Source organism: Schistocerca nitens, chromosome 3 (assembly GCF_023898315.1).
Source record: "Schistocerca nitens isolate TAMUIC-IGC-003100 chromosome 3, iqSchNite1.1, whole genome shotgun sequence".
Lineage (NCBI taxonomy): Eukaryota > Metazoa > Arthropoda > Insecta > Orthoptera > Acrididae > Schistocerca > Schistocerca nitens.
The window spans coordinates 773,091,959-773,119,118 of NC_064616.1; the positions used below are offsets into that span (position 1 = coordinate 773,091,959).

A 27,160-nucleotide genomic window follows, 5' to 3' on the forward strand; every position below is an offset into this window, starting at 1 on the left:
TAGGTGGGCCTGAGAACACCCAAAACTGGTAAGGGACAATAAAATAAATTTGTTATGAGAAATAGTGATTGGTTGCTGCAATTCCTTCCACAGTAATACATGACAGTCCAGGTGTACCTTCATCCATTGCGGAAAAATAAATACAGGGCGTTACAAAAAGGTACGGCCAAACTTTCAGGAAACATTCCTCACACACAAATAAAGAAAAGATGTTATGTGGACATGTGTCCGGAAACGCTTAATTTCCATGTTAGAGCTCATTTTAGTTTCTTCCACCTACGCTCAATGGAGCACGTTATCATGATTTCATATGGGATACTCTACGTGTGCTGCTAGAACATGTGCCTTTACAAGTATGACACAACATGTGGTTCATGCATGATGGAGCTCCTGCACATTTCAGTTGAAGTGTTCGTACGCTTCTCAACAACAGATTCGGTGACCGATGGGTTGGTAGAAGTGGACCAATTCTATGGCCTCCGCGCTCTCCTGACCTCAACCCTCTTGACTTTCATACATGGGGGCATTTGAAAGCTCTTGTCTACGCAACCCTGGTACCAAATGTAGAGACTCTTCGTGCTTGTATTGTGGATGGCTGTGATACAATACGCCATTCTCCAGGGCTGCATCAGGTATTCCATGCGACGGAGGGTGGATGCATGTATCCTCGCTAACGGAGGACATTTGAACATTTCCTGTAACAAAGTGTTTGAAGTCATGCTGGTACGTTCTGTTGCTGTATGTTTTCATTCCATGATTAATGTGATTTGAAGAGAAGTAATAAAATGAGCTCTAACATGGAAAGTAAGTGTTTCCGGACACATGTCCACATAACATATTTTCTTCCTTTGTGTGTGAGGAATGTTTCCTGAAAGTTTGGCCATACCTTTTTGTAACACCCTGTATATAACAAAGATGATGAAGTAGAGTAGTTCAGCCCATAATAATTCTATGTCTTCCTCTGTATAAAACTTTTATACAAAATATGAGGATTCCTTCAATATCTTTCATGTATATGTAAGTTCCTCCATTTGCCTTTAGTTTCTGCTTGGAAACTGTTTGATTAATTTGAAATTTGGTATAACAAGACATGACAGTTCTGTTTCTTTTACCAGTGTTTATTCACTAATGTACCATTCTTGATGAGGATATCATAACTATGATCTGTATTTCATTCACCTTACTGTTGAAGAAATGAACATAATAATACTGAATTGTTAACACAAATTTCTACTTACCTTGGATTCTTCTTATTTTTGTAGCCTGGCTGTAAGAAATCATCATCATGAACACCAGGTGTTTGTCCTGGAAGATATCTTTTCTGTATTGTCCAATCATTTGTTAGGGCTGAAGGAGATTTGATGACAAATGTCTCCACTTCTTTTGCGATTGTTTTTGTCCTTTTCCTGTACCTTTCTCTCTTTCCTTCTTACCAAGAAAAGTATTCTAATTTACCACTCCATTGGAGCTAGTTGTGGCTAAATAAGGATTAGTTTTGGGAGCAGTTGAAACTGTAGTTACTTGTGTTGACATTAAACATTTTACATTAAAACATTAGACCGTGTTATGTATAATGACTCTGTCTAAGAAAGCAGATATCTCATCCAAGGTTATATAATGCTCTCAATAACATGTGATTATGTATACAGAAAGCAAAAATCCCTGACACTGCGATTGGAAGATCAGAGTGCCAGGGGGCAGTGTTACCCTCAAGCAGCCAGCACTGATTGACAGTGCTCTGCATATACCTTCAAAAGAGGCAACACAACAAGCATGTTGTGCTTGAGAAAGAACAGTTGGATGGTGACTGGCCCCTACCATTCGACTCATTGAAACATCAATAGCAATGCTATTTTAAGTGAGATATAGTCTTGATGATTATGTGCTTAAAGTCCCTGTTAATGTGGCAAGTGTCATTTGTATATGCCTAAACTGCATCACAGTTATTGTTGCCAAAACTTTCAATTTTGATTTGTGTATGGCTGAAATCATCTTTAAAAGCCACTTTATAGGTTATTGATGTACTGGTGTTTGTACATGATGTTCATTTTCTGTGCATTGAGCCTTTTATGAGTGTCAGAGAAAGCAGTCTTTTCTTAATTTTAAATTCATGGATATGTTGTAGCTTTTTGCATTCACAAGGCTCACTTACGCTCATGAGCCAAAACGTTACTACCACCTGGTTAACAGCTTGTTGGTCCACTTTTGGAATGCAATACAGCAGTGATTTAGCATGGAAAGTATTTTGTAGGTTTCTGGAGGTATGTGGCACCAAATGCCTATGCACTGTAAACTACGGGCCAGTGGTTTGTGGGCGTGGAGCATGCAATAGTGTCCCAGATGCATTCCGTCAGATTGCCAAGATATCGATGTCAGTTGACCATCATGCTTCTCAAACCACTGTAGCATGGTCCTGGTCTTGTGATTCAGACAGTTATCTTGCTGGAAGATGCCATTGCCATTGGGGAAGACATCAAGCATGAAATGATGCAGATGGTCCACAACAGCATTTACGTAGTCCACAGGTGTCATGCCTTGGGTTGCTACCACAGGTCTTGTGAAAGCCCAGTAAATGTCTCCCATAGTATAATACTGCCCCACTGGCCTGCATCCAGGCAACAAGTTTCCATCAATCCATAGTCTGACATGGGTGATACTGTATCCACTATGGTTGTAATTGACAATGTTGATGGGTCAGCATGGTATGGGTAACCATAGAAGTCATCAGCTGTTGAGTCCCGTGTTCAGCATGTGCGCCGAATAGTGTGTACCAAAATACTTCTGTCTGCAACAACACTGTATGGTTTTATCAGATGTGGCACTTCTTCAACCACTTTCCATAGATGCCTGTGCCAGTAGCAAGTGAACAGCCAACCAGCTTCAATATTTCTGAGACACTGGTACCGAAGTGCCAGACTGTAACAATCGGCCCTTTGTCAAAGTTGCTTTGTCACTAGATTGGTTTCCCATTACTCTTTGCTCCATATATATATAGTTCCCTTACCATGTCACATGCCTCCAATGCCACCCAGTGATGAACAATCTTGCTGTGATCAGTGGTCAAAATATTTTGGTTCATCAGTGTATTTATTTGTCAATGTGTCACACATTCATATTTTTTAAAGTGGACTATTTAATTTCACTAATGTATGTTCATTTATCAGAGTAACTGTTGTAGGGCACATGTAATTGACTTTAATTAACTTTCATTCATTTTAACTTCAATTTACTAGTAACACCTTGTGTAATAATTATAGTATAAAAGTTCCAGTTTATCGGTCATTATTTAACATTTTGACACCTGTGCAGCCCTGGTTATCAGATTTGCACAGTGTGCACATCAGTTGTGCATATAGCATTTTATTTGTGGCAAATATATCAATTTGTTCTTTGTAACTATGAAAGACTGTTCCAGTCAAGTATTGGTAGGTAAATTAAACTTATGAAGCAGAGCAACTTGTTTATTTTGGGATACTGATATGTTAAATTTAATCTATTTGTCTGTAGCCATTCTGCAGTGAATACAGTAGAGCGTCGATTATCCGAATGTCGCGGTCAACCAAACGACCGCTTAACCGAACTGTGTACTCGCTCGCACCTGTTACTCTCCCACCCTACCATCCATCATCTCCCTCACTCCCAAACCAAGTTTCCCACAGTAGTCGCTGTACTGGGCCACCGCTGGCGGAACATTGCTTCTAATGGGGCCTTCACAAGGCGCTGCTGACCGGCCAAGCTGCCAGTCGCTGTGTTTTCAACAATCAGCACACTTCTGTCGGCTTGGCACTGGCAGTAGAAGTAGCAGCAGTATCAAAGCTGTTCACAGCAACAGCTGCGTCAGCTTAGAGTTGAGGCGTGGGGCTCCGCACAGTTTGAAGGATTGCGCGTCCCCAAGAAGAGCTTCTCACGGTGCAAACAGTCACCTTCTATTCTCTGTTACAACCACTTGTGTGCTGCTGCATGAAGAAGTGAACTTGACAATACAAAATGTTTAAACGTAAACGTGTTGTCCTTTCTATGAGGGACAAGTATGAGATTTAAAAGGTTAGAAGAAGGTGAATCTGCAACCACTTTATCCAACGAGTGCAGGGTGGGGGAAGTCGACAATTACGGATATAAAAATACAAAAGACGAGCATAACAAATTTTATAGCTATGCTTGATTCTACTGATGGATCAACAAGCCGTAAAACTATGAAGCTCGCCACTAACACAGATCTAGATGATGCTGTTTACAAGTGGTTTACACTAAAGAGATCGGAAGGAGAACCTATCTCAGGTCCCATTTTGTATACTGTGTGTATTGTTCGTGCAAAATGCGTATGTAATATGTATATATTTTTGTTTAATAAACTGTGCCACATACTATATATTCCTACTGAAGTTGCCTTTGTATGTTACTTTGTAATACTAAAAGAGATGCCTGTTTTTATGAATAAATTTACTGTACAGTACTTCTTTTTGGCAAATAAACATGTACAGTTTGATTATCCGAACAAACCAGTTTTCCGAACACCCATGTCCCCCAATTACTTTGGATAATCGATGATCTACTGTAGTTTCCTTTAAACTAAGATTGGGGTAGGTTTTTGATTAATTGTATAGCCTAGGTGCTCTCCGCTATGTGCTGTTGACATAAATGTGGAACCTGCTGTGTGTATTTTAAATTGCAGGTACTGGATGATGGGAGCCATTTAGTCAAATTTTGTAGTGCCAACCAAAAAACTAAAAATAAAATAGTGATTGACACAGTTAATTGTTTTTATTCATGTAAAAAAGCGCTTGATTTCTGTAGGCTGAGAGAAACCTGGTAACGGCTGTGCGTCTTCCTTTTTGCTCAAATGCTGATCTTTCATGTAAAAGATGTTAGAAAAACAAGAAATATATCTGTATAATAAAAGTCATAATATGTGATATGAGATACCAGTTGACAAGAAAGAAAATAAGGGAGAGAAAAGGGGGGGCCGGGGGGGGGGGGAGAGGGGGGGGGGGGAGAGAGAGAGAGAGAGAGAGAGAGAGAGAGAGAGAGCGAGCGAGCTTGTTTTCATGGAGTGTAGTTCATGCCTCAACTAGTGATTTAAAAAAATCATGGCAGTGTTTTTATTTAACCTTAACTGTAACACTTTACTGCAGACATATGACTGGTTTGTCAAATATTTTGTAAAAACTGCTTTGTGTTGACACATGTGATACACACAGTAGGAAACCATGAGTACAGGTTTAAATATAGTACTTTTCACTGTTGTGAAATAATGATTGCCCATATTGCCCATAGCAATTACATCTTTTATACTCACATATAGCAACTACTATTGATCATTGAACATACTTTCAACAGGATCTTGCTGTGTCTGTAACATTTAAAATAAAAGAAAATGTTCCACTAAAGTTGTTGTTGTTGTAAAGATTATTTTGTTACATTTCCTGTGGTGACATCTTTTTTGTATTTATAAAGATATTGAGAGAAAAAGGAAGTTTTGTGTTTTTATTTTAGTCTCTCTCATAGAATCAAGAGGTTAAGCACAAGAAATAAATCACCAGGAAGATAATAACACTGTAAAACTCCAAGGAGCATACACAGAACAAGAAACAAAATGTACTTAATACACACTGTTCTGTCATTTTATTATAATTATAATAGCAATTACAGGGATTTTTAAGCATAATTCTCATCAGACCACTGTACTGTTGACAGAATCTGTGTTTTCCATTTCAGTGTGTCTGGTGACATCAGCATTGTATGTGCTCGATGATGAGGACAGTGTGTATCGCGGTCTGATGCTTGTCTGTTGTGTGATTGTGCCATGATGCAATCTGCTGCTTCTGAAACTGCTGCTCCTGTGTCTGGACAAATTTCTTCTGCATCCAAGAGTCTCAAACTGTCTTTTCAGTGAACGGCGGAAGTTTTTAGACATGAAAGAGTATATTACTGGATTAAAGCAAGCATGAATGACTGGCAGGATGTTGAACACAACCCTCATTGTGTACTCAGTTGGAGTAAAACTTTGTAGACCAATTTTAGTAAGCATGTTCATTATTATTCTTGGTCCCCAACAGAGAAGGAAAAGTACTACTACCAAAATCAGCATTTTGATAACCTGGAAAAAAAGAAAATTAACATTTTAAGTCAATGCATCAGTGAAACTTTTCTTTACACTTGGAACTGTCTGTGGGAAAATAGAATTCATTTTACCTGTCTATATTGTAAACTAGTTGTTATCAACGTATATGTAATTCAAACTGAAAGTTATCAGGTTAGGGGAAAATGGAATAACAAGCTCACTACGATATTTAAATTTCATAAATGTTGACACACACACACACACACACACACACACACACAGAAAAAAATATTTAAGCAGTGAACTTCTGACTATAGCCAACTGAAGGCCAGGACAGAAAGAAATGAAAGTCAAAACACACTCTTACAAATATGGAGCAGATTCGAAGGAGTGAATAGGAAAATACTTGAAAGCAAAACAATAAAAAATGCTATTGAAAAGGCCGTAGTATGTCAAGACGCATAACTTGCACTGAATTCTGATTGAAGGTTTTACTATATTGTTTGGACAATACTTTTATTATGAGAATTATTTTGTAAACCAAGAAAGACTGCTGGAATTGCTTTATTGTGTTGTTTAATGGTATTTGTTCCATCTTTGCCCCTCTTATGTAATAAAGACAAACAAAAACATATAGAAACCATGTCGTGTGTCAAAACTGTTGTTAAATTAACGCTAAACATCAAGTTCTATTTTCAGAAGTTTCTTTCCCATTTCCAACAATTTCTTTTGTACTTGTGGAGGAAGAGGAAGAAATCACAAGTTCCAGAAAAGTTATTGGAGTTGACTATGAGAAAAGGACGTGAAGTTACTAGAGAACAACAATCTAAACAAAAATAGAGTGCACTTGTAGAAAATAGAGGAGGAAAATGAAAAGCATAGGATGAAATTATAAATAAAATATAAGAAGACTGAGATAGGTGGAAAGAGAGCTACCTATCAAAGGTACAGGTGAAGTAAAGCAGCAGGCAAAGAGGAAATTGATATTATGGGAACAAGATGCAAAATAACAAACATATGGTACCTCAGAACAGCAGATCTCACAAAGTAAGAGATGGACATGGCAGAAAGTGAAACACACATTGTACGATGGAGACAGCAGGCAGAATGTAAAAGATTATCACAAGTTAAATCAAAACAGAGTACGAGAGACGAGTGTGTAATTTTTAATGAGTTTACGTCTATTGGTTGTAAATACTTGCTGCAAGAGGAGAAGAGTCACCTTCACTATGTACAGGATAAAACTTATATTTTATGGCCAATTTCATTGTTACTTTTTGCCTGTCTCAGTATTACTTTCTGTCAGTGTTTGTTTTTTGCCTTCTTTGGCTTGCAGTATGTTCTTATTTTTGTCTTATTCCATTGTTTTCCAATGTTATGTTGAAGATGAAAATATAACTAGCAATTGCATTATATTTCCTGACCTCACTTTTATGTAAAGAGAAATCATTTATATTAAACCCATTAAATCTAATCAGTTAAAGAAAAAAATAACTTTGCAACCGTACACTGCTAAAATTTTTAAGAGAAAGCATTTCCATAACTTGAAAGTTCTCTTCTGAGACTTTATGCCAGTGATATGTGAGTACTCTTCACTGTAGAGTGGAAACACCCCCCCCCCCCCCCCCCCCGCCCCGCGGCATTCTAGGTACACATAACAGACTCTTTGCAAAGTCAGCATTACTAGAGTTAACTATCTTCCCATAGTTGGAACAAGAATATAGAGCTGTGAACACAGACTTAATGAATGGATCTGTAGCCATAAAAGAAGTTAGACTAATGCGAAGGTGCAAAATGGGGCATTTCTGTATTTCCTTCACCTCTTTCTGAAGTATGCATATTTATTTCTGAATTACGTATATTTTTCAAAAGCTTACTAGTTTAATAGCAAAAAGTTATTTTTTCCACATTAATGAAGAAATCTTCGTGTTTAACTTGCAGTACAGTTAATGTTTTATCCAGCTGCTATATCACAGAAAAAGACATGATTTCATTCAAACATTTTTATGGCAGTAAAACACAACCCTGATTATGTATTTCAATATTTATACACTATTATTTTTACTGTTGATTGAATGAAGATTGTGGTAACAACGTGATCCGTTGTGTAGGCTAGATCGTAAGTTAGGTTGAAAAGTATCAGATGCTGTGTTGACTAAGTATTTGCAAAGCTATACTGCATGTGTTTTTCGTGTTTATACTAGCGTACTACCAAAGTATCTAGTTTGATTGATGCACCACATTAAGGAACTCTCAAAAACATGGAAATATCACCTCGGCAACTAAAACTGCTGCAGGAATATAGTCTGCATGACATCATATATAGAGTGATAGTTCTTTATTTGGGAAATCTGCTGTTGTTTTAAAATTATATGCGATTTTCAAATTTGAGAAGAAAGATAAAATCCAATTTCACCATTCAGTACTTATCAGTTACCGATGTTAGTAAACTCCCATCCACAGATTTACAACATTTTTATGTAGGAACAGGAAAAATGTCAAATTTTATGACAATTTATGAAAACCACCACTTCTGCGTTGCATTGTTAGAATTCAAAGAGTTCACATTATTTTATGCTTTGTCATTTCTGCAGGATTTTCATATACCTAGATTAGCCAGATGAATCGATATTCCTTGCGGATGTATCAGCAGAAGATGTCATGTAACAGGATACTGTATGTCGTTGGTACAGATAGTTGTTCTGCAGCTACTCATTATAAACCAGCCTGCAGAGAGACCACTTTGATATTTAATATAAACTGCAACTACATTTCCTTCCGTATTATCAAACAGTATTATAAAATAACAGATAACATTCAGCAATGATGACACTAAGGCTACTAGTGTGGCACCAAATTGATTGTTTACAAAGCTGGAAACATACACTGTTTACCTTAACACTGCTGACTTGGACTAATTCTGACCTAGCAAGCCCATAGTCAAAATTAAAGTGAACAAGTGTAGCCTTATAGTCTGCTGTGATTGGATGACAGATTTCTCTGCATTATGTTTTGTATGAGCTGAATAAGGGATACAAATGCAAAGGATGAAATGAAATTATCAAGGAGCATTTATATATCAGTTTTCGGAGTGGTTTAAAGCACTTTTGTGCTTAATGAACTGTAGAACCTATGGTTTTTCTACTGCAACAATAGAGCATATCTTATTCTTAATAATTAGGTGCAAATGGAACCTCTCAGCAAAGGCAGGTTCAAGAGTTTCTGTTAGAGGCTGAGCAGCAGTGGCATAAATCAACAGGGCAAGCTATATATCTGTCGACATCCACACATTGTCACAACTGCTGTGATCACCTTGCTGAGATTTCTCCAAAAATGTACAAATTATGTATCAATGTTGAATATTTAATCCTCAGTGACTGATGTTGGAAAAGATATGCTAAAAAATATAGATAAGTAATAGTTCTACAGAAAGCAAGACAACTGAAAAGATAAATTTTTAGCAGACACTTTGCGTATGAAAAGAAAAGGTAACCACGTGCCCTGAAGAAATAAAGCAAAGTGTCTTGAGATGCATAGCTGCAGCTAACAAAAAACTCTTGCTGAAAAACAATGTTGTACTTGAGTATTTCCACTCCCTTATTTCTTTTCCTATGTGAGTTGTCAAACTCAACACAATAACACTTGATATAGCAATCTTTCTGTGATTAAGAACATGAAATTAATGCATGAGTTATATGTCAAAATATCACAAGGCTAAGAGTTTGCTGTACAAGAATGAAATATTCCAACAACAGAGCCTTCATTCACCTGTAAAAGATTTTGGCAGAATATGTATGCTTTAAGATAAGCTTTGAAGCTTCTCCCAGAAGGAAAAAGAATGTAGCACAAGCTGGATCTATAAAATGCTGAAAAGATCAGCCTATAAATTTCCTCCTCTTTGTGCAACTTGGGATTACTAACTTTGTGGGTGCTCTGAAGACCAACACTAGTTTGTAAGCTGTCTACATTATACAGTGAGCTGTTATTTCTGTTCATTCCACTGTTTGTATTCCACTCAGTATTTTCCAAGAAATATCAATGTTGACATGAGATTACCAATTTGCTTTACCAGCCATGACAAACTGTGAAAGCTGGATGAAGAGTGATCCGTGCCAAGCTGTGATGGCATTACATTAAGAGAGAGTGCTTTATTTCTAATTTCCTCACTATTTACAATAATCTGAAAAACTCAAGAATTTCCCATGTATCCAATAAGCAACAAATGTTGTTACAAGAAAATGGGCCTTTATCTGCTCTAAAGTTTCATATATTTTAAATATGTAGGCAAAAGTAATGGTTTGTGATGGAATATGGAAAATACATTTTAGATGGGGACATTAAACTCATTGAACCCATTAGTATTTGAGATTATTAGGCACTGTGTTGGCAGCAGATTTCACCCTCTTTCTTCTCTCACCATCTTCCAACACATATGTGACACCACACTACACTTACACCCATTACAGTCACCTATTCTTAACAGTTACACTTAAAGAACACACACTGCACGCATTTCGTGCAGGACAGGTGCCTACGGGTGCAAAGGATAGACTATACTTTTCCAGTTCAGGTGGCTGAACCTAACCTTTTGGATTTCACAGCTATTTTTATCATACAACTTTACTTTTGTTGCACAATGGTTTGACAGTGTTGTAGTAAACATGACTCTTCTTGAAACTGACCATTCAACCAAGAAGTTAATCATGACTTATATTGCACCTGGTGTTGGGATTCAGCAGCTATTCTTAATTGCTAGTGAGACACTATGACAGTAATGTGACAACTTTTTGGCCTGGCAGCAGAATACAGTAGTTGTTAGATAAAAAATGCACTTATGTTTCAACATTGTCCTCTTTTTATGCCAGTGCACTTTACTTTTCCAGTTAGGAGAGTCCACCCCCAAAGATTTATTTTGGAGGGTGTGTAATATAGCCACTAATGGTTCTCATAGTCTCTTCATTTGACTTGAAACATTTTTTCAGCCACAAATTTCCTTAAATGTGAAAATACAAGGGCTATTCAGAAAGTAACTTGGTTTTTAGGATTAAAAAATAAATAAATAAATAAATAAATAAAAATGAAATGAAACTTATTTTATTACTTACATTTGAGATGCACATTGTTCAGTTATTTGTCAACATAATCTCTGTATAAATTAATGCACTTATCATAATGATACACCAACTTGTTAGTACCATTATCATAGAATGTTGCCACCTGAGACTTCAACTCTGTGTGGACACCTTTGTACAGTTTCTTGTCATCGTCGAAGCACTGTGTTGCAGGCCAGGTATTCATGTGTGGAAACAAGTGGAAATTGTTTAGAGTAATTTCCAGAATGTACAGTGGACGACCAAAATGCTCCCAACCGAAGCCATTCAAGATCCTTTGATTCCAAATCACTGTGTGAGGTCATGTATTGTCATGAATGAAAACAACCTTGGAATGTAACTTTCCTTGATGTTTTGATTTATATCACTCTCCTTGATTTCTTTAATGTTTCACAATATTTGATTTGAAAATATTATCACTGATTTTCTCCGCCAGTTCAGCACTGACAATTATCGGCCACATTGCACTTCCTCGTGAAGATTAGTATGGTCATTGTTAAATGTGGTGCACTATTGTCTCACTTCAGCTTCACTCAGTTCATCATTTCCATACATTATACAAACTTCCTGACAAATCTCAATTGGCCTCAGTTTTTTGGAGAATAAAAACCTAATCACTGATTGCACTTCACAACTTCATGGATATTTTTATTGCAACACACATTTTAAGCATTCACAATGAACAAAGCAGAGAAAATAGACTACAAATGATCAGAACCTAATGCATTATGATTTAGTAGACCCTCAGACATCAAGATGGGGATGCTAGAACCATATCTCGCTCTGTAGTGCAAAATGTAAGCTACTTTCTGAATAGCCCTCACGGGGGGAAATCAGAGGGTGCTAAATACAGTAAATGGAGAGGATGTTCTAACAATTTTTACATCAAATCCCTTAGTTTTTTCTGGTGTCACGGCATCTTTGTCAACAGATACATTGTCCCAAAGAACAATGATGTTTTTCTTTTTTTTCTTTTGCAATCTGAACCTCTTACATTTTTTTCCCTGGTTCAAATGACTTGTGTAGTATTTGCCACTTATTATTTTACCCTTTGCGAAGTAATCTGTTAAAAGAAACCATTCTGCATCCCAGAAAACACTGACCTTAACCTACCCAGCAGATGAAATCATCTTTGTATTTTTGGGTGCAGGGGAGCAGGGTGAATAGGATGCTAATGACATTAACTGTTTGGTCTCCCGAAACCCTTAACTAGCACTGCCAAAGAATATTGGAAGTAGTGGACTGAGGGAATATGGGTAACATCTTTAGACCATCAAACATACACCCAACTACTTCTACACCCACATCTTGGCTAAATGGGTAATAATAATACCATAGAAATGCAACACTTTCTACTGTGTGTGTGTGTGTGTGTGTGTGTGTGTGTGTGTGTGTGTGTGTGTGTGTGTGTGTGTGTGTGTGCACAGTTCATGGACTGGTCTTTGTAAATCATCTTCTATGTTGTGATTACTTGGTCATCTACAGCAAATAAGTCCACCTTTGGTATTGCTCGATATTAGATTTCAGAGCCAAGACTTTTTTTTACAGTTACAAATAACAATTTATATGTAAAACTTAAACAGTGCAGATGATAAAGGACATGTGTATCTGAAGTATTGGTTTTCAGTTATTTGTTTTTTTCCCCACATTACCTCCACTTTATTGTTTCTCTTGGGCCAGCGATTTCTAACAGCATTTAACATATGGGCTGGAACTCCTTTCTCTTTCATAATTTCCAATAGTTTTTGTCTAATGACTCCAAGAAAAGTTTTAGCATGCCATAATTTTTGACTGTTAGAAATGTAGGTTTGTTGAATTTTTTTTTTTGTTTTCCAGTTAACTAGATTATGTTATAGACTCAATATGTATAGGCTCTTCCTCTTAAAAAGCCATGTTGGTTGTTTAATAGGATAAGGGAGGCTGTTTGATGATACTTCATATATCATCATCATGATGGATAAAATGCTATAATGATGCCTTAATTGATATAACATGGTGTCTCCTTATTCTTTAAGAATGTGGGACTGAAATAATACCACTTGGTGTAGAGTAAAAGTTGTTAAAATATCTGGGATATAGACTGATGATTTTGACTAGAAGATTCACAGATTATTGCAGAGACATGCTATATAGTATATAGACACAAGAACAGCATTCTGAACATTTTTTTCTGTAACACTGTGTTGATGAATTGAATACAAGTTTCTATGGAACTCAGAAATAGGTGTCACCATTTCAAAATTGGATAACTTGTGGAGCCATTGTGTACTGGAACTTTCTTGCTTGTTTATGTGTCTCCTTTTCACTTTCCTATCATTAACAATTGTTTATGAAGCACATGCATTTTAGAAAATAGCTTAAGGAAAGGCAAACCTGCATTTCTAGCATTTGTGGACTTAGAGAAAGCTTTTGACAATGTTGACTGGAATACTCTCTTTCAAATTCTGAAGGTGGCAGGGGTAAAATACAGGGAGCGAAAGGCTATTTACAATTTGTACAGAAACCAGATTGCAGTTATAAGAGTCGAGGGGCATGAAAGGGAAGCAGTTGTTGAGAAGGGAGTGAGACAGGGTTGTAGCCTATCCCTGATGTTATTCAATCTGTATATTGAGCAAGCAGTAAAGGAAACAAAAGAAAAATTCAGAGTAGGAATTAAAATCCATGGAGAAGAAAGAAAAACTTTGAGGTTCACTGATCACATTGTAATTCTGTCAGAGACAGCAAAGGACCTGGAAGAGCAGCCGAACGGAATGGACAGTGTCTTGAAAGGAGGATAGAAGATGAACATCAACAAAATCAAAATGAGGATAATGGGATGTAGTCGAATTAAATCGGGTGACGCTTAAAGTAGTAAATGAGTTTTGCTATTTTGGGAGCAAAATAACTGATGAATAGAAGCTTTTGAAATGTGGTGCTACAGAAGAATGCTGAAGATTAGATGGGTATAGCACATAACTAATGAGGAGGTATTGAATAGAATTAGAGAGAAGAGAAATTTGTGGCACAACTTGACTAGAAGAAGGGATCGGTTGGTAGGGCATGTTCTGAGGCATCAAGTGATCACCAATTTAGTATTGGAGGGCTGCATGGAGGGCAAAAATCGTAGAGGGAGACCAAGAGATGAATACACTAAACAGATTCAGAAGGATGTTGGTTGCAGTAGGTACTGGGAGATGAAGAAGCTTGCAGAGGATAGAGTAGCATGGAGAGCTGCATCAAACCAGTCTCTGCACTGAAGACCACAGCAACAACATGCTATAAGAACTGTTCTAAGAAGTGTCCTGATACAAGTTTGACTTTTGATGACAAGGGGCATAAGTGTTCAAAAGTGTTGAACTATAATATTAAACTAATCTGGCCTCTCAGTGTTTTCTAGTTTTAGTGTTTTGTAGATGTCTGTAACAGAGAGTTTTTTCATATGAATATTAGTCTTCATATTTCTAGAACTGATCGTCACTTACTTAATGTATCTTATATAGCATACATCTCTAAAATTGAATTAAATCACATATCATATTCTCCTTTAACACCAAAGGAGGAAGTTTGTATCATACATAATTTTTATAAGTATTTTTCTTCCTTTCAAGTTGCTGCAATACCGGTATTTATTTTGGACACAAACAAGAAACAATTGTGCATTGATCTACACAAGTTGGGACAACCATCAATTGTAGCCAGACTCACTACCATCAGCTATTGTAAACCAACAGACCTAAAGTGGCTCTAAACGTTTACTAAGTCATTAAAAGAGGTTGCAAGAACCAGTTTGCAGTGACAGAAAGACTTAACAGCCTAATAACTGTAGAGAGCATCTCCTGACCAATTATGCCATATGATCTTCTCAATGTAAAATGAAAACTATTTTGTGGCAAAAATTTCCCTTGTGCTCAGTTTGTGTTCTTTTAAGTGCCATAAGATATACCAACCATTACTTGTGTTATGTTTTTTATTAAGCATCATAATAGATTTTACATGAGGAGAAAAACTTATTGTTGATTGTTTCGAAGTCATAATGTGTTTAAATTCTTAAGAATTCAGAATACACTATATTTATTTTGGTACTTAATTACTGCATGTGCACATAATTATGCAGAGAAATAAATTATATACTCTTGAAAAATTAAGTAAATGTTTATAAACTGACTGGACAAGTCTATACATCAGAATTAGAGATCAGTAACTAAAAAATCTGTGTTCACCTGAATTAAGTTTCAATGTCTTCTACTTTTTAATAAAGTTTAATTGCATATGTTGAATTTTATGCAATGTATCTCTTGCCTCCAAGCCATGCACTAGGGAATTTTGTACTCAATCAGTGGTAGCATTTAGTTGACTGATGTACCTGCTTCCTTGTGGCGCGTGCTGTGTCAGCCCTGTTTCGTCTTCTAGTCACTGTGTGTCTGCTGCTTTGTGAGGCTGTCAATGTGTTCTCTTGACGGCTGGAAATTCTGTTTGTGCTGAAAAGTACAGTTTTTTATTGAGTATGTTTATAATCGTTTTTTAAATACACTCCTGGAAATTGAAATAAGAACACCGTGAATTCATTGTCCCAGGAAGGGGAAACTTTATTGACACATTCCTGGGGTCAGATACATCACATGATCACACTGACAGAACCACAGGCACATAGACACAGGCAACAGAGCATGCACAATGTCGGCACTAGTACAGTGTATATCCACCTTTCGCAGCAATGCAGGCTGCTATTCTCCCATGGAGACGATCGTAGAGATGCTGGATGTAGTCCTGTGGAACGGCTTGCCATGCCATTTCCACCTGGCGCCTCAGTTGGACCAGCATTCGTGCTGGACGTGCAGACCGCGTGAGACGACGCTTCATCCAGTCCCAAACATGCTCAATGGGGGACAGATCTGGAGATCTTGCTGGCCAGGGTAGTTGACTTACACCTTCTAGAGCACGTTGGGTGGCACGGGATACATGCGGACGTGCATTGTCCTGTTGGAACAGCAAGTTCCCTTGCCGGTCTAGGAATGGTAGAACGATGGGTTCGATGACGGTTTGGATGTACCGTGCACTATTCAGTGTCCCCTCGACGATCACCAGTGGTGTACGGCCAGTGTAGGAGATCGCTCCCCACACCATGATGCCGGGTGTTGGCCCTGTGTGCCTCGGTCGTATGCAGTCCTGATTGTGGCGCTCACCTGCAGGGCGCCAAACATGCATACGACCATCATTGGCACCAAGGCAGAAGCGACTCTCATCGCTGAAGACGACACGTCTCCATTCGTCCCTCCATTCACGCCTGTCGTGACACCACTGGAGGCGGGCTGCACGATGTTGGGGCGTGAGCGGAAGATGGCCTAACGGTGTGCGGGACCGTAGCCCAGCTTCATGGAGACAGTTGCGAATGGTCCTCGCCGATACCCCAGGAGCAACAGTGTCCCTAATTTGCTGGGAAGTGGCGGTGCGGTCCCCTACGGCACTGCGTAGGATCCTACGGTCTTGGCGTGCATCCGTGTGTCGCTGCGGTCCGGTCCCAGGTCGACGGGCACGTGCACCTTCCGCCGACCACTGGCGACAACATCGATGTACTGTGGAGACCTCACGCCCCACGTGTTGAGCAATTCGGCGGTACGTCCACCCGGCCTCCCGCATGCCCACTATACGCCCTCGCTCAAAGTCCGTCAACTGCACATACGGTTCACGTCCATGCTGTCGCGGCATGCTACCAGTGTTAAAGACTGCGATGGAGCTCCGTATGCCACGGCAAACTGGCTGACACTGACGGCGGCGGTGCACAAATGCTGCGCAGCTAGCGCCATTCGACGGCCAACACCGCGGTTCCTGGTGTGTCCACTGTGCCGTGCGTGTGATCATTGCTTGTACAGCCCTCTCGCAGTGTCCGGAGCAAGTATGGTGGGTCTGACACACTGGTGTCAATGTGTTCTTTTTTCCATTTCCAGGAGTGTAGATGACCTCTACATATTATGCTCACCGAGTATAGATGAAAATAATTTGGAATGGTATAGTACTATGTAAAAATAAAGACACACTGTTTTAACCCTAAATACAAGAGTGACACTTTAACTTAACATACTTTCATACTTTTTCTTGAAAACTGAGCAGAATGGTCTCCTGATTAAAAAAATTACACCTTTAAACAAAGTTAACTCAACATGCGCATCTGTGATTGAAATGTAAATCTATTTAAAGTATGTGCAATATCTTTGTTTCTTGTGGATTAAATGTTTTCAGCCATTTTACACAAACATGTCACGATGAGACTGAATGGCTAGCCAGCACTTTCCTTCAGGAGTTTAAATTAACCATATGGCTGTGGAGCATCAGTGATTGCATGTTATTACAAAACCATTTCATTTTCAGTCATAATTCCAAGCATGTTCAACAGCTATTACCAGTTTTTATGGTAATGTCACCTTAAAATAATCAGCTGTACTGAGGGACATATTATCACTGCTATATGTTGAAATACTAAATAAACAAAGACCTGTAAGACAAGCATGGTGAAATCTGTCTGGCTACATTGTCCTCAGTAATGTTGCACAGCTTATCATTCAGCTGCTGGTCGGCTTCTGGTATGGCGAAACTTGGTGTATATCTCCTTCCACAATACTACACAAAATAGCTGTGGTTTTCTAGTGTTATTTTTATTTATACAATTATTTGCTTAACAACTACTTTTTAATTATAATGGCATGAAAGGACTACATCACAACAGTCAATACCAGCAGTTTGCAACTGATCAGTGTTGGCAATCCAGAATTGGCATTGCTTGTACATTGTTGATGATTCTAGGCTTTCACATATTGGATTACTCTCAATTTGCCCTTTCGGATGTGTGTACATTTTTTCCCATAATCCACTTGGTCCTTTTGGCCACCTGCCAGAAACTGACTCATGGCATTCCCTCACCTGGGTAGTGTGTTACTAAGGTGGTGAAGAGGCTGATTCTTGCATGTGCATAAATTCATAACAATGGATCAAAAGTTTCTGGAGCTTTTGGCAGCATAAAAGAATGCTACAGACACAACTGCAGGAACATATGCAACTGCACCTGCTGTCAACTACTGCAGCAGGACCAGATACAAGAGCTGTCAAGCGAGATGTAGAGCTGGTCTAAAACGCAAGCATGCAGCCAGTGGGGCGAACATCTGCAAGCAGCCATCACGCCTGTCTCCGCAGTTTTCTATGTCTCATGCCACTGTAGAGGTGGAAAAACTACTTGTGTAGATTTATGCTGTATTCAAGGTAAGAAACATGTCAGATCCCGCAGTCCTGAGTGCTTTGTTACTTAGCAGTAGCAACAGTTTGCACAAGATTGTGCAAAAGCATGGACCCTTCCCTTTCTGTATCTACAGCAGATCATAAGATGCTACCCCACCTCAACATTGGATTCACTCCCATAGCCATTTAAGTCTTGTCCAAACTGTTGGCTTCATCACGGGCATGTCCAAACTGTTGGCTTCATCACGGGCATAGCCAGTGCCCACTTTTTTTCGCATGTTTCAAGTGAGGGCTCTTAGCAGTACTGTGCCAGGACAGGACAACAGAGTGATGGGTCGACATGCCAGTGTTTGCCACTAGACTCTGGGTGCATTACCTGACCAAGCATCAGTGTTTGCTTAACCCTAGTGTTGGCAGAACCCGGTCAAGCACCTAATAACCTCTTGTTTGAATTAAATACCAGTGGTGTTACAACACAGTTCTAAGTTCACACAGAGGAAATAATTTCTTTGGTTAACCAGGAAACCTATCAGAGTTTGGGCTCCATCTGTCTGCAGATGCCGCAGTGGCAGGTTGTTTGACATAGCCAGCAAAAGATTCCTTTGAGAGGACAAACTGCTATGTGGGCAGATTACTAGGATATGGAATGGCAAATCACCTTGTTGATCATAACTTCACTGCTGGCTGTAAACATTTTTGGTTTAGATGCATTCACTGCATTCACTTTCTGAGTACTGGATGATGTGAAGCTGGCATAAAGCTCAATACGAGGGCCATTCAGAAAGTAACCTCCGGTTGATTTAAAAAAATACACCAAGTTAAATAAAAATATTTTAATATATACATCTTACAACTACATCTTTGCACTATTTTTCTACATAGTCTCCATAGCGATTGAGGCACTTATCGTATCTCTTCACAAGCTTTGAAATTCCTTCTGCATAAAAATCACCCGCTTGTGCCTGGAGCCAGCCTGTGACCGCATCTTTGAGCTCTTCGTCGTCATCAAACCGCTGTGACCCGAGCCATTTCTTCAAATGCATGAAGAGGTGATAATCACTTGGCGCCAGGTCTGGGCTGTAAGGTGGATGGTTGATAACGTCCCACTTGAAGGACTCAAGAAGGGCCGTTGTTCTGCGAGCAGAGTGAGGACGGGCGTTATCGTGCAAAAAAACGATACCGGAAGTCAGCATACCACGGCGTTTGTTCTGTATAGCCCGTCGTAACTTTTTTATTGTTTCACAGTACACGTCTTGATTAATGGTTGTACCATGTTCCATGAATTCAACCAACAACACCCCTTTGGCATCCCAAAACACCGTTGCCATCAGTTTTCTGGCAGAAAAATCTTGCGAGGCTTTTCTTGGTTTGGTAGGCGAATTTGAATGTGCCCACATCTTTGATTGTTCTTTTGTCTCAGGGTTCACGTACTTAATCCAGGTTTCATCACCGGTCACGATTCTGTTTAACAATGGTTCTCCTTCGTCCTCATAACGTGACAGAAAGTCTAATGCAGAGGCCATTCTTTGAGTTTTGTGGTGGTCGGTAAGAATTTTGGGCACCCATCGTGCACAGAACTTACGGTAACCCAATCTTGCTGTCACTATCTTGTACAAGAGAGTCTTAGAAATCTGTGGAAAACCAGTAGACAACTCCGACATTGAGAAACGTCGATTTTCACGAACTTTTGCATCAACTGTCTGAACGAGTTTGTCAGTCACCAATGATGGTCTACCACTCCTCTCTTCATCATGAACGTTTTCTCATCCACTTTTAAATAAACGTACCCATTCACGGACAACTCCTTCACTCATAACTCTTGGTCCGTACACGGCACAAAACTCACGATGAATAGCTGCTGCAGAATATCCTTTGGCTGTAAAAAACCTTATGACAGCACGCACTTCACATTTGGCGGGGTTTTCTATTGCAGCACACATTTCAAACTGCCACAAAAACTAAACTAGCGCAGGTACGACGTTCACTCGACCACGGCTTGATGCCGACTGACCTGTTGAGTGCGTGAACGCACAGATGGCATCGCTACTCCCCCCAGAACCCGCACTGTGACCAATCGGAGGTTACTTTCTGAACCGCCCTCGTACAATTCCAGATTTTAGAACCATTATCGCAAAATTATCAGCAGTTATTCCGATCAATGTTGGGTATGGCCAAAGAGTTTAATGTTCATATGTCACTCATGCAGTCCACTGTGCCTATGCTGGATGCCATAAAGGCCAAATTATCCACATTACAGGTGTATGGAGCAATTGCACCAGTCTTAGCTAGTTCTTGGTGACACTCATGGCCATTGTAAAGAAAGCAAACAGGTCCAACAGAATTTTCAGTAATTTTAAGACCATGATTAATGCACAAAGTTGGATTGACATTTCCCTAATTCCTTGGCCAGGACCTTGTTTGAAAGTTAGCAGGGGCACAATATTTTGCGTAGACTGATTTGAAGGATGCATACTTGCAGCTACCTGTAGATGCGGACGCATGAGAAGCCTTGGTAATAAACAAGCATTTTAGAATGTTTCACTACAAGAGATTACATTTTTGGGGTTGCCTCAGCAACAGTAAGTTTCGAAAAATACACACAGCAACTACCTGAAGGTATTCCAAAGTGCATAAACTATATGAATGACCTTTGAGTGACTGGTGCTACCTTGGATGAACTCACGAAAATCTTTTAAACATTGTTTTAGCAGCTGTTAGAGAACAGACTCAATTGTAACCTGGAGAAATGCAAGATCTTGGCAACACCTGTGCAGTACTGGGGCATATGTTAAGCAGCAAAGGGATCATGCTGATGACAGAGCATATCGATGCTACTGAGAAACTGCTGGGTCAAAAATCTGAAAGAAATTGCAGTCTTTTGTGGTGAAAGTGATCTGCTACACAAAGTTCATTCCCCAGGCAGCTCACCTTACACATCCAGTGACCCTGTAAGGGTAGAGATGTAAATGTGGCATTCAACGGATTGAATCTGCCCCTATGCTTTATGCTACAGCACAGTGTACCTCTTTGCTACAGAGCAGTGGCATCACTGATGGGGTGCCCCATAGTTCTGGAAGGTACAAGCTCAGTCTAGAGACTGGCTGCCGGTAGGCAGTCAGTTGCACTCGAGCCATACTTGTAGCCATCATGTGAGCAGGATGTGAATATGTATGAGAGCACCATCATGGGAACTGTGTTAAAAATATTAATTTGTCAGTTATGAAATATTTAATATGGAAAAGAGGACTGCACAGAAAAGGAATGTCAATGACTAACACATTAGATATTGTGAATTATGAGGATATGCAAGTGTAGTGCAAGTGCAGCTAGAAACCATGTGATATTGATTTGCAACCAAGAAACAAATAAAATCAAGTTTTTCATACCAGTGTGTTATCTAATTTACAACCTCAATCACTTTCCTAACTTCTTTATGGGATTGTTTTGCATTAGCGTGAATGAAGTAGATATGACATGTGTTGTAATTTACACAGTAGAGACTCTAAATACAGTTGCATGTACTCTGAGAGTATGTTTGCCACTCAAAAAACTGGTTGTCTAGATGTTTGATAGCCTTAAAAATGTCAAGCAGCCTGAGTGAAACATTGCAAGCAAACTGAGATACAAATAGGGGGCAGCTTACGTGTAGCAACACATGACAACATGGACTGCATGATTCTCAGATGTGTTCATAAGGAGAACAAAGGAGGCAACAATTTTCTAAACATTTTGGATATGAGAGAAGAGCTGCTACAAGAAAGAAGAAGAGGCCAGGCTACCTGATAATTAGCAGATCAAGCAGATGCCACATCACAAAAATCAGCAGCTAGCAGTAAAGTGGCCAGCGGCAGCAGCAGAAGTACAAAACAAGTTGCAAGTTGCTGTAAGCCATTAACCAAAAAATGATGTGGTAGAAATTGATAAATAGTGTGGCAAAAAGTAATCAATGACAGGTGATGTATAGGCTGTGAAGTACATGTGTGACAAAACAGCAAAATTTTAGAACAGTGAATATTGGTAAATTTGGGATAAGATTCAGAAAAGTATCAGTAAATTTAAAATAGTGTAAAATGAGCCTACATTGCATGTAGAGGAAATCAACAGGAGAGTGTTTCAGAGGAGGCAAATATCAGTCAAATGTAGAGCAACAGGAAAACTGGTTATCAGGGAGTGAAATGAAACAAGAAAATGAATCCGATGGGGAGGAAAATCCGATAACTAACTCAACAAAATTATTCTTTGAAGATAGCATGGAGTGGGAAAGTGCAGGAATTCAGGCCACAACCCAAGAAGTTGGCACAAAAGCCATGATCACACCCAAAATGGAAAAGTGGGAAGCTATGGAGGCAAGCAAAGATAGTTGGTATGACATTTTTGACAAAACACCAAAGCTAAGGGGAGGAACTGGTTTTGATTTCCAACTAATCATGAAGGCGGTCAAGGAATTAGATGAAAAAATAGATAAGTGAGTAAAAGAAATGTAATGGTCACTAAACAGAAAAATAATGAAGCAAATAGAAATGAAATCATCAATATTAAGCAACCTCAAATCAGACATTAAAGCACTTGAAGAAGATCAGGGAAAACAATTTGTGATTTACAAGTTTTGAGGCAAGATTTAAAGCATGGGAGGAAAAGATGGATAATGAATTAAAAAGAAAGGGAAGGAAGAACATGAGAAAGTAAACAAGGAAATAAAATCACAATTCAGGAAATAGTAGTTAAACAAATAAAAGAACAACAAAAACAGATGCAGGATAACATAACACTAGAGATACACAATAGTGGTTTTGGCACATATGATTGCACAAGGACGAGAAGAAACATAAATGAGTAGAAGAGGTTGAGAAGATGGTGAAAGTCACAGGGGAGATGGTAGCAGAAATGTAGAAAGTACAACAAAATATTGAGCAAAAGATCAAGCCGGTTGTAACTGAGAAACTAAGTAGTGAAATAAAACATTAAGTGCCTAAACTGCAGTAGTGACCAAAAGTGACCCTCAAGTGGAGTTCATAAACAGTTGTAAGTTCAGTAAATTCCACCACAGAGGCAAGTTACACCCTGCAGCATTTACAAGGAATTTCCAGAGATCATTGCCAAAATAACAGGATGAAAGAACTAAAATTGCTTACATCGTAAATCAAATAGAGGGTGAAGTATATGACTGGGGTATATGGTTAGATATGGAACATTTAACGTACGCAGAATTTAAGAAGATGCTCCTAAAAAAGTATTGGCCCAAGAACAAACAGGATGACATATTAATCTCTATATGCAATTTTCCATATTAAGAGAATGAGCAAGAACTTACAGTGAGTTCTTTGAAAAGGAATTAGAGAAGAATCAGATGAGAAAAATGTGGTGCAATTGGGGTGATACAAAGGCTGCCACGTGAAGTATGTAGTCATTTAATAGTAACCATTACTGACTCCGTGGACCAGGCCAGGGTTATATTTGAGCAATTAGAGTGTGCAGATAGGCTGCCACAAGTGAACACAGACCATTTCAGTAGTGCAGCCCCACATCATGGGACATGCTACTAACAGGAGTGGCAGAATGAACAGAGTGTTGTATTCTGCCCGCTCATCTAGTATAGGGTGCCTTGGAAAGCTGATTTATAGGATCACTAGAAAACAATTCAAGCAAATCATATTAATGAACTTTATTGCAAAAGGAAATGATTAAAATGATTGCAATACTTAACTTTGTGAGATATTGACATGTTGTAAGCAAGGGGCGATAGACAAACACAAGCAAGCTCTTCAGTAAATACAATTCCAATACAAGCAAAACAATACCGTTCATAAGTCACTGCTGTAGCATTAATAGGATGGCTTGAGTTCAACTCGGTCAATGGCCAGACAGAGCGGTGCTTATATTCTCATGGCCTAGATGCCGCTTCTGTCTTGCTGATGTCCTAGAGAGGGGTCTGTCAGTGTGCTATTGGCTGACGTTGTCTCACAGCCTTCTCTGCTCTTCCTTTCTTGATTGTTGTGTCGGCACTTGACATTACGCCAGAACACAGAGAAATGGTAGAGGCCAAGAACATGGCAGTTATGCTTTCAGATCTCATGATGATCAAAGGACAGGTAGAAGAGAGGAAGAAAGGTGCAGCTTGCACAAAGATAGCTGCAGTGGATGGAGGCAGAGAGGTGGAGCAGAAACTTCTGAGAATGGACGAACAGGAAACATGTAGATGTTTCAGGAGTGGCCCGACCTGAAATATACATGGCAGGGCCTCTAAACACAGACAATGAAGAAATAAATGTTTCTGCTGTAAAGGCTGAATGACTAAAGGATGAACTAGAAGACCTACTAGAGGACACAGTAAAAGATAAGGTGGTAATTACTCCAATAACTGAAGTTAAAATATGTGGGTGTGCAACTAGGTCTGTAGTCAGTTTCCGAAACCAGCTGCATGATATAGCTAACAACATATATAATGAACTATTGAATTCAGGAAACAACATATGGAGTTTACCAGTTAGTGGATTCACAATAAAAGAAGCTGTTGATGGATATGGGAAAGTGGTGAATTGTCAAGTAATGGTGAAGGTTGAGACTGAAGGAGACATATACAGAATGGATGTGGTAACAATGCCTAATTTGCAAGAAGAAGTCATTATAGAGTCAGACTGGTTGACAGAGCACGAAGTAGAAATTGATTATGGAGAAAATAAGGCGAGATTTTATGATGGAGAAAAAGAGAAGATAAGTTTCAATGACAAAATTACACTAGATAGAGTACAAGATTTTTCCTACATTGCTAAGTAGCAGCCTGTGAAGATGTAATGGAAGAGGAAACTTTAGTAAACCATATCTGTCAGTACAAATGAGGCACGTGAGCTCACATGGGAAGACATCAGCAGCAAAATACATGGGATTAAGAATATTGCTAAAAGAGCAGCTAAAAGGCTATCCAAATTAATCAGAAAAGTTTTTGGAAACAGATCCTGAATAATAAAAGGCTCACCATATCATATAAAATTAAAGCCGCATAAGCCATATTTTAAGCCATCTTATCCAATACTACATGCAACATAAGAAGTAGTAGAAAGGGAATTGCAGAAGATCTAATAAATGAAGTAATAGAGAAATCTTAAAGTCAATACAACAGCCTATTAGTTACTGTGGCTAAGAAGAGGGAGTGTAAGGCTTGTGTTGGATGCATGACAAGCAAACAAGGTATCTGCACCTGAAAAGAAACAATCAAAGAACATCGACAAGCTGTTGCAGAAATTTAAATGAGCAAAGATGTTTACAAATCTGGATTTGATGACCGAATACCATCAAATACTGCTAGACCCAGAGTCAAGGCCATTTACAGCATTTTCGTACAAGGGAAGATATTATCAATATAGAGTGCAGCCTTTTGGACTGAACATACCCCTGTCTGATTTTATTAGAATGCTAGACCAAGTGCTAGGAGATGATTTGCTGAAGAAAATTATGATCTATTTAGATGACACGTTAGTATCCAGTGAAATATGGGAGGAAGACTTAAGGACTCTGGAGGAAATGTTAGAAAGATGTGAATGTGCAGGTGCCATCCTTAATTTTCAGAAGTCAGAATTCAGAAGACTGGAAATACCTTTCCTGGGACATATTATTGGGCCAGAAGGAATAAAACCCCAACCCAGAGAAGCTGACAGCAATAAGAAATTTTCAGATACTGATAAACAGGAAGCAGGTGATAAGTTTTATTGGTCTCTGTGGATTCTACTGTTGATTCATTGCTGAGCAAACATTAAATAGCAAAGCACTGCATAGATGGCTGAAGAAAAGCAATGCATTGTCATGGACAGAGGAGTGTACTGCGGATTTCGCAAAAATGAAACAAAAACTTTGTAATGCTTCAAAATAGCTCATCCAGATATGTTGAAGGCATTTTACTTGGGGTGTGGTGCTTTGGTTTATGGACTATGGGTCCATCTGTATAAAAAAGATGAGGAAAAAGGAAAGGAAGTAATTAGAACTATTGCTTTTGATAATCGGGTGTTGAATGAACAAGAACAGAAGTAGTCGATAATGGAGAAGGAAGCCTCAGAAGTAGTGTATCATTTTGCCAAATTTAGACATTATTTGAGCAGACGAAAATTTATTGTAGTAACAGATCACAAGGCTTTGTCATCTATGTTAACATGCAGACTGTGGCATATCAGATTAATGAGATGGATGCCTGCTCTATGAGAATTTAATTTCGATATTCAATGCATGCCAAGAACTTCACAGACAGTGCCAGATGCACTATCTCAAATGCATACAGGATTAGAAGAACATTTTGCACCTCCTTTGCCAACAAAAAGCAACATTTATCTGATAAAAGGGGTTATACAGGAAGGGACAGCATGTAGAGCAATAAGGACCATCTAAGAGAGCAAAACGAGGGTGAAAAGTTAGTGCTACTTAAAAGTAAGTAGAATAGCACTGGGGAAGACAAGATCACGGCATATTACCTCTTGCATGATGGAGTGTTATGCCATAGAAACAATGTAAATGAGGAATGGAGGAGGGTGTGCATTCCAGAACAAAGTACAATGTTCATAATATGGTATACCAATCTCAGCTGTAGACATTTTGGTCTCAGGAAATATATGGAAAAATCATGGCAAGGTTGCTGGTTTTTTGACATGACAAGATGGATAAAGAAACTGTTGAAGAATTATGAGACATGTCAGAAAACGAAGACTGTTACAGTACAGCAGAAGGGTTTGTGCATGTAGTACTGCCAAAGGAACCCAAGGAAGCAATTGCAGTAGATCTCCTGGGCCCACTCCCGAAA

At 38.9% G+C, this 27,160-nt stretch overlaps 1 protein-coding gene across 1 annotated transcript in view; it reads right to left on the reverse strand.

Moving 5' to 3' along the window:
- Positions 1 to 5,654: 5,654 nt before the first annotated feature.
- The window catches only part of LOC126249758 (galanin receptor 2a-like), a 188,401-nt gene continuing 166,895 nt past the window's right edge, over positions 5,655 to 27,160 (reverse strand). Inside the window, exons 5-6 of the mRNA XM_049951446.1 lie at positions 15,515 to 15,629; positions 5,655 to 6,097 (exon numbers count right to left, since the gene is read on the reverse strand). Of these exons, the coding sequence (XP_049807403.1) occupies positions 5,672 to 6,097; positions 15,515 to 15,629 (541 nt within the window). The 3' untranslated portion in view covers positions 5,655 to 5,671. The remainder of the gene's footprint in view (positions 6,098 to 15,514; positions 15,630 to 27,160) is intronic.